General features: G+C 35.5%; 1 protein-coding gene across 1 annotated transcript in view; it reads right to left on the bottom strand.

Moving 5' to 3' along the window:
• Positions 1-872: 872 nt before the first annotated feature.
• LOC106873546 (uncharacterized) overlaps positions 873-9,222 on the bottom strand; it is a 63,201-nt gene continuing 54,851 nt past the window's right edge. Inside the window, exons 17-18 of the mRNA XM_052968603.1 lie at positions 8,690-8,815; positions 873-1,881 (exon numbers count right to left, since the gene is read on the bottom strand). Coding sequence (XP_052824563.1) covers positions 1,136-1,881; positions 8,690-8,815 — 872 coding nt within the window. The 3' untranslated portion in view covers positions 873-1,135. The remainder of the gene's footprint in view (positions 1,882-8,689; positions 8,816-9,222) is intronic.

The raw sequence follows: 9,222 nt of genomic DNA, 5'->3' as shown, positions 1-9,222 counted from the left end.
TATATATATATATATATATATATATATATATATATATATATGCACATATATATATTTTTAAAAGCAGTTAAAACTGAGTTTCTTGTCACATTCTTTCACAGCCTATCAGCACATACTTGAAATCTAAAGAGAGACCATTATCACCATCATGATTACAATTTAACTGAATTTTCATTTTAAAAAGGTAAAAAGAAAAAGATTGTATAAATTGAACCAATTTGATATCTTATAATTCATTATCCCAGCAACAAGTTATTTTATATTCACTTTGTCTCCAAGTTGCCATCGTTTAAGATAATCAATAAATTGGAAATTATGAAACCTTTTCCTGGTTTTAGGGCACACAGCATGGAAGACTTATTATAACAAGTGTGAGAGTGTGATGTATTTTAATAGCAATCGAAAATGTCCATTTGCTCAAATACTTTATGATTTTTAGCTGCGCCACAGTTTAAGGAAGAAATTTATAAGTAAAACAACAGACAGCATAAATTAGTTATGCAAAATATATAGGCTTAACAAATAATGATAGGCTTAACGATAATGAAAAATTACTGCATTTCCAAAAATTTTGTCAAACTAACAAAAACAAATATCAATAGTTTTCTTAAATCAATTAAGGTTTTGTGTTAAACTGTTTTTTTTCCTTTGTGGATACAAAGAATTAAAAAATAAGCTCATACCTGGATAAATAAATGGGAAAAATTATTTCAAAAATGAAATTAACTCTTTAATCATAAACTTAGAATGCTTTGATAAATAAACAAAATTGAAAATTATTTAGGAATATTTTAGCAAGATATAAATTATTTCCCAAATTTTATTGAAACAAGCCTGAATTCAATGAAAAAAAAAATCTCGAAAAAATAATATAACTTCAAAAATATTTATTGTATTTTTTTCTCAACACTTTGTTTAAAGAAAATTTAGCACTGCAGACCATAATTATAGGAAAGCTACTTGATTTATTTTGTCAGGTTTTTCCTTAACGTGCTGCATGGATCAGGGAAATTATCAAAGGAGACTTTAGAAAGATGGAATGCATTAAAAAATGAGCATTTTAAAATTAGGAGAAGATTAAAAAGAGTCAGTTGAAAAGGAATCATGCAGACAGAACTAAAAAAAAAGAAAAAGTTTAGAAATCTTCATCTACTAAAGGATTGGATAAGGCCTTTATAATTGTTTTCATGAAAGCAGCAGCAGTAAGAGCAGCATAAGGTTGCCATTCTTTGTTCTTAGAGCCATCAGTATAATCAGATATGCCACGAATAAACATGAAACTGTCTTTCCGATTGCCAATTATTGACTCAAGAACTTGATCAAATTCAGTATCGAAAGCTTTGATATTATATTTTCCAGCAAAATCAAGCCGAATGGCATCGCTTTTGACAACAGGCCGGCCTGAACCAAGGACACCGTAATGAACCCTCGGCTTGTCTGAATCGAAAGTGGAAGCAATCTCCTCTGGTGGTTGTGGGTGTTCAACTTCAATGACGTTATCTTCTCCGATATTCATATAAAGACGGTCAGTAGTGGAAGATGGACGCATAAAGTGAACTTCTTGACCTTGCAATAATTTCTGACCTTCCTCCAGATAGAGTTCCCATGGTTTTGATTCGGGATTACTTGCACTGGTTTCAACAATCTTCCTTGCTGTTTGTTGTAAACTACTATCTTTAGGAGCAAATGTCTTGTGAATATACTGCAAGTCTCCACTTTTATTTTTCATGATTTTTTCACAATAATAATAGATGACATCTCTGTCTTCTCCTCGAGATATCACCACATCCCCTAGACGAACGTGTTTATAATAGTCTGTGTAGTAAGGAACACCACCTGCAACACCGACGACAAACACATGCTCTATGTTCTGGAATGTACCTGAAATAGAGACAAGTCAATAAACACATCTGCATTACATTAAATCTTTTCACAAATTCTAGAAAATACATTCCATGAATTGAAATTTTTTGAAGAAGCTGAAATAATGCAAAGAATTAAGAAAAAAGAAAATTTACACAAAATATTTTTTTTTCTTTTACCCCCCCCCCCCATTAAAATAATGATTGACCATTTCCTATTTTGGTTGGTAGTATTAGAGAGACCAGTAAGTTAAGCACTTGCTCTGCTGTGCCTGGGCTGTGTCCAGAAGCAAGTGCCTAGCCTTGGGTACACTTACCATGTCTCCACTCATGAAAATGCCATAAAAGAATGATAAGTCAATACGTTTGTGGCATCTGCACAGCCTCAGGGGATGCCAGATATTGGTTTAGTATAACCATATCTGCTTTACGGTCCCTTCCCTCCAGATTTTTTGTAGGGGTCTGCTCCCTTAGCCTTTTTTAAAATGCTCAATAAATTACCCGACAAGACAATAGGAAACAAAATAACACAGTATTTTAATTACAAAGTCAGTTTCAATGTTAAGTCAGCTCAATGCTTCAATTCTGCAGATTTGTTAAAAACAGCTGAGAGAAGAGAAGAGAAGAAGAATCCAGATTGTTCTAAGAACATAACTGACCACCATACCCAAGAAAATGTCTGGGTTGAAAGAGTAGTAGACAAGGAAGCAAGAGGGGTTTGTTGGTTCTTGTCCTGACATAAGCACTGACTGGTGTTGAGACACTCTTTTGGTTGCTGTAAATATGTCCTGAAACACAGAATCAATGTTCTGACCTTAAGTTCTGAGTTCAAATTCTGCTGTAATTAAAATTTTCTTTTATCCTTTCAGGGTCAATAAAATAGGCCCTAGTTGAGCACCTGGGGTTGATGTAAACAACTGCTAGTTAGCTGGTACTTATTCTATCAACCCCAAAAAGGATGAAAGTTGAAGTCGACCTCAGCAGCATTTGAACTCAGAACATAAAGATGGATGAAATTTCACTAAGCATTTTGCCTGGCATGCGAATGGATCAGCCAGCTCACCACCTTAACAAATTGAGCAACAAACTCTAATAATAACCCTTTCTACTGAAGACACAAGGCCTGACATTTTCAAGGAGGAGGCAAGTTGATTACATCGACCCCAGTGATATAACTGGTACTTATTTCCTCAATCCCAAATGGATAAAAGGCAAAATCAACCTTGGCAGAATTTGAACTCAGAATGTAGCAGCAGACAAATTACCACTAAGCATTTCGCCCGGCGTGCTAACGATTCTGCCATCTCACTGCCTTAAACTCTCTAATAATAACAACAACAGGAAAGTAGAGTGTTAGACAATCTTCTGTCCACAGATATCTAATATTGAAACGTGTGATATAAAACAACAAGTTTCTGATTGTTAACTACAGGATGTTTGTAAACCGAGAAAATGAAGCACTCCTGTAAATATCTACATCAACAGTACAGACTAACCTCTGTATAACAGCTAAGCTCAATACCAGTAAACCTTACAACAACATTTGATACATGTAACAGTATACAGCAGAAGGGAGATAGCAAAACAAAAGCTAAGCATTCACTTAAAAAGACAGCTTGGAATGATGCCAGGTGTATTGGCTTTAAATGCAGAAAACTGTTGTAAAATAGATCTCACTGCAAATGGGAACAGGTATGACTGTGTTTACATTGTAACCACAGAATTCCAGGTTCAATTCCACTGTAGAACACTTTGAGGAAGTGTCTTCTATAAAACTTGGGACAAACCAATGCCTTATGAGTGGATTCTGGCAGATGGAAACTGTGTGTGTATGTGTGCACACACATATACGATTGACAAAAGAACAGGAGTTACATAATAACTTTCATTAGCTTACAGCTGTTTCTGCTTCAAGAAGCATTGTACTCAGGAGAGTGCAACATCTTTTAGCATCATTTGAGCCATATGTAGCTTGCTTTCCAACCACATGGTCTTAGGTTCAGTCCTACCACACAGCACCTTGGGTAAGTGTCTACTATTTATACCTCTGGGTCAACCAAAGTCTTTGGGAATGAATTTGGTAGAAGGAAACTGAGATAAGTATGTCGTGTTTGTGTGTGTGACTACCACCATCACTTGACAACTGGTATTGGTTTGTTTACATCCCCATAACTGAGTAGATTGGCAGAAGAGATTGATAGAGTATGTACCAGGCTTCAAAAATAAGAACTGGTGTCAATTTGTCTGACTAAAACCCAAGGATTGAAACCAGTCAAATATATATATATACTTTTATTTTTATGTTCATTTTTCTAAGCTAGTATGGGTTAGATGAATCTATTATCGGGGCCTTGTTTTACATCAGGTGTCCTTTTAATATTTGATGATGATCATGCCAGTTACTGTGGATCACTCTCTCCCTATAGCATCTAAGTATCTAACACAAGTCCAACATAGCATATTTCTGACTATCCATTATTGGTTCTGCTGTTTTCCCCGTTTTCACATCCTTAATGCTCAGATAAAGAGTTGAAATTCATATTATTATGGTGCCAGATAGAACACCTTGTGGTATTTGTTTTAGTTAAATGCACTTTGAGTTCAAATCAAATAGAGGTCAACACTATCTTTCATCCAGGGTTGATAACTAAAGTGCCAGTCAAATGCTGGAATCAATTCTTTACTCCTTCTCAGAATTCAGATTTGGCAGCACTCTACTGCAGAAAGACGTGCAAAAAGAACTTGTCACGAACCCTTTCCTGTTTTAAAATCAAGGCATTTTTTAAAAAGTTCCATAACATCTTTGAAGGTGAAAAACAAACAAACAATTTGTTGACAGGGGTAATGACAACAGCATCACCACTTGTAGCTTAGTGATTTTCAAATGTGCAAATGTAAACAAATGCAAACTCAAACACATACATGCATTGTGTGTGTGTGTGTACACACATATATGCATATATACAATGGGCTTCTTTCAGTTTCCAACTACCAAATTCATTCACAAGGTTCAGGCCCAGAAACATAGTAAAAGACACTTGCTTAATATGTCATACAGTGGGACTGAACCTGGAACCATGTGTTTGGGAAGTGAACTTCTTAACCACACAACCAGCCCTGCATATTCAGAGATGTGTGTGTGTGTGTGTGTGTGTGTGTAAGCCAGATAGACTTCATAGTCACCAGGAAATAGGACATACAGTTGCTTATGCACCTTAAGTCTTGTCCTAAATGAAAACTATCACTCTACAAAGATTAGTAATTGATGACCTCTTAGGGTGGGGGAGGCACAAGACAACCTTCAGAAAGATGGTGTGGAAGCTGAAAGATCCCTCAGTCCGATGTAGCTTCTAAGAAATATTAGGTAAGGTAGCGACCTATAAGACAGAAGACAACTGGAACAATCAGTTGTGAACCACAGACCAGGTTAATGGATGGAACAATGTTCTAGATGGATGGAAATGACATGATCACGGAATGGTATAGGAGATGGTGCCATAAAAACTATGAGACTTGCTTGGGAAGAATGGAGGGTAGAGACATTATTTGGTAGCTAAACAAAAAGTTAGATGTGAGGTGTAGTTAATAAGGTACAAACATCACCAGAAAAAAAAAAAAAAATTAAAATCCAGTACTTTCAAATATATCCTGTATAGTATTTGTTCTACACTGACTTACAGATACTCCCTTGACACTGTTGTTGTCAGAAATGGATGCAACTAGTAATTGGTCTGGTAGAAAACTTAACAAAATTTGAGCAGAATTTAGGTTAGCTGAAATATGTTTGTCACATATTTCAACTGCTAAAGGCAAATACACATCAGTTACCATGGAGAAAGAAATATCTCTGATGGTAAAAAAGGTGTGAAAACACCCCGTTCATTCAGTGTCACCATCTCTTAGATGAGGTAATAATAATAGAATTAAATAAATACTTTGTGTAGTGCAGTGGTTCGCAGCCCTTTTATTTAAATGAATTTTCCCATGGACCCCTTTTAATATGCTTGTCTTTATATATATATATATATATATATATATGAAATTTTGAATTTAGTTCATGGACCCCACCAGTACTACCTTTGTGGACAACCAGGGATCCACAGACCCCAGGTTGGGTACCACTGGTATAGTGTCAGCTACTTAATAGCACTTGAGGTTTGATTTGTAGTTATACAAATTAATGGAATGATGAAATCTAGAATTTCCTGTCTGATTTGATGGAGGGGAGGGTGGCCCTGCTATAATATAACCTTGTGTCAACAGTTTCAAAAAGAATCTATAATCCTTCTGATACCAGCCCACCTGATATTGCCGATTTTAAAGTGATCTAAATAAAAACCTTTCATCAAAACTCCAGGTTAATTTATGCTCAACACACTCCTTTGTCTTTTTTTTTTTTTTTCAAGGCATCATCCAATCAAGCTAATTGCCTGTCCAGCCTGACTACCCCTCTCCATCCCCCCCAATCTTCCATTAGTGTTTTTAGGTCTTCAACTTGGCATCCAATATCTTCTGCAAGCTGTTATATATATATATATATATGTATATATATATATATATCCTCTATGGTCTTCCAGCTGCTGTGGTACCATGATTTGGTGTCCACAGCAACACATTACTCACAAGTTCTTCTTTACTTCTCCAGCAGTGGCCAGTAAACCTCAATCTCCGCTCTTGGAGTGTTGACAAGAGAGTCAGTACATTCCCATATAACCGTTGTTTTGTTGGGTGCTCCCTCCAAGAGATGTTGAGCACTGCACGTAACATTCTGGTGTAGGCACTGTCCAGCATGCACCTGAGTCTCTAGGTGAGGGTCCAAGTTGGAGATCCATATACAAGCACAGATTACACAACTGCTCTGAAGAACTGTGTCTTCAGTTAGTCTAATAATTTAAAAATTAACTGAAGCAAAAGCTGTGTATTTCAACAGAAATATGGTAACAAAAGGGTTAAAGTGATCTAAATTTAAATCTTCTATCAAAGTTTCATTGAATTGTGTTCCAAATACCAGCTTAGTAACAACAAAAGATATTTTACTAAATTCAGTTCCAAAATTAATTGAAACAAAGGCAGCAGATTTCAAAAGAAAAATGATATCAAATGGGTTAAGGCAGTCAGAATTTACTAGTTTACATTTTTTTTCTGGAACATTATATATCTCAATTCAGTTATACAATTTTAATGTTGGTAGGATCAAGTCTGAGGGATACTTGGTTGCTCTTTCTAGCATTTTGTGTGATTGTATGGATGCTTCCTCATCAATTTGTAGAGTGAGCAGTATCTACCCATGGGTATCTATTTATGGTTAAATGTCCGATCACAGATATAGAGGGCAGCACAAGTGACAAGATATGAAACATTTAACCCTTGATCATTATTCTAACAATGAGTTGATCACTTATAAATTCTCATTAGTGAGCTGAACACAATTACAATTATTTATGTCTTGATTTATAGTCATTCAGGCAATTAAACTGACTAGAAAATCATTCATTTGTTAACAAATAAACAAGATAGTCCTGGTCATCATAAACAAATGGAAGAGAGCTTGATTTCAGTGAACTTCCATTCTTTGTAAAACTACCTTTTTGCTTCATTAAAGAATAATGGAATAAAAGTGTTAATTTATTTTGGAAATGCCATCCTTATATTGCTGAATTCTTCAACATTGTCCTAACAATATCGATAGAGGTATGTTTCTCAAATAGAAAATATGAACAAATCTGTAGTGCAATATGTTTTCATATTTCTCAATGCTGGGCCAATTCCTCAAGGAATCCATAAACAAATAGCTTTGTTTTTGAATCTGCTGTTCTCTGTCTTGGCTAGTGCTACGAGATGGCACTCTTCCAGATAGAATGTGGTAACATAAAAAATATTACCAGTACGTAATACTGTCCAATGTCTTTGGTATGAGGCACTGAGCAATGCCTTCAACATCCATAACCCTTTCAGTATCGTATTTCTGTTGAAAGATATGACCCTTGTTTCAATTAATTTTGAAAATAATGAAGAATTTACAAAAATAATTTTGTCAGTATTAATCTGGTTTTTGGAACAAATTAACATTATTTCAAGGGAAGATTTTAATTTGGATCACTTTAAAACAAGATTGAGTCAAAGAACAAGGGACAGTTTCAGGCAGGTTGGTATATAATGGATTGCACCATGTAAAAAGCAGCTGTGTTGGTGCCATGTAAAAACCAGACATGCTGGCACGACATAAAAAGCACCTGTGCTGGTGCCACATAAAAATGCAGCCAGTACATTCTGGAAAGTGGTTGGCATTAGGAAGGACATCCAGCTGTAGAAATCACACCAAAACAGACAACTGGTGCAGTTGTCCCACTTGTCGGTTTCTGTCAAAATGTTCAATCCATGTCAACATGGAAAATGGATGCTAAATCATGATGAAATTATCTTCCTTTTGAATCAACAATGCACATCCAACAACAGACCGTCATCTTGTTCAATCTGTTCCTCTCCACCTTTTGTAGCTAATGTCTTTTTCATGTTAAACACCATTAACATTATATGGCTTTCATAGAAAGAAACAAAACATGATCGTGCATTGTCACGTATTAAATAAAGCTGCTTCGTTCTTATTATTGAGGGTTTTGTAATTCCTATTACAACTTAGTTTTGCTTCTTATTACATTGGTGCCACCAATAATTCTCAACAGGTAATAATATAAAACAATATAGAAAACAAATACTAAAAGAGGTTTAACACAAAATGTTAGAATTATACTTTTGTAACCAGGATAAATAAATACATTTAACAATTTAAGGATAATTAAAAAAAAAAAGCCAACTTCTTTCCTTACCAAGTAATCTTGTTGTGGTGTTTCCAGAAGAAATCTGAGCAGATCTTGCATGACCAATAGCGGGGAGTTTAGTTGAAACAACTTTGTGTTCTCCAATGAAACCAATTGTGTACACATTGGATTCACCTGAAACAATATAAGGAATGGTAAACTGACTTTGAAATAGTTTCTGAATGGCAACAGAGATACATTATGTATTATCATTCTAGTTCCATCTTTCTATACAGCAGATGACTTAATAGATTCTTCTTCCAAACACTTTTTTGAATTACTCTTTTACTCGTTTCAGTCATTTTGACTGTGGACATGCTGGAGCACCGCCTTTAGTCGAGCAAATCGACCCCAGGACTTATTCTCTGTAAGCCTAGTACTTATTCTATTGGCCTCTTTTGCCGAACCACTATGTTACGGGGACGTAAACACACCAGCATCGGTTGTCAAGCAATGTTTGGGGGGGGACAGACACATAAACATACACACACACACACACATATATACGATGGGCTTCTTTCAGTTTCCGTCTACCAAATACC

This window comes from Octopus bimaculoides, chromosome 6 (genome assembly GCF_001194135.2).
Source record: "Octopus bimaculoides isolate UCB-OBI-ISO-001 chromosome 6, ASM119413v2, whole genome shotgun sequence".
In the NCBI taxonomy this organism is placed as follows: domain Eukaryota; kingdom Metazoa; phylum Mollusca; class Cephalopoda; order Octopoda; family Octopodidae; genus Octopus; species Octopus bimaculoides.
The sequence above is the reverse complement of the archived record's forward strand: the minus strand, read 5'-3'. Positions and strand labels throughout refer to the sequence as shown.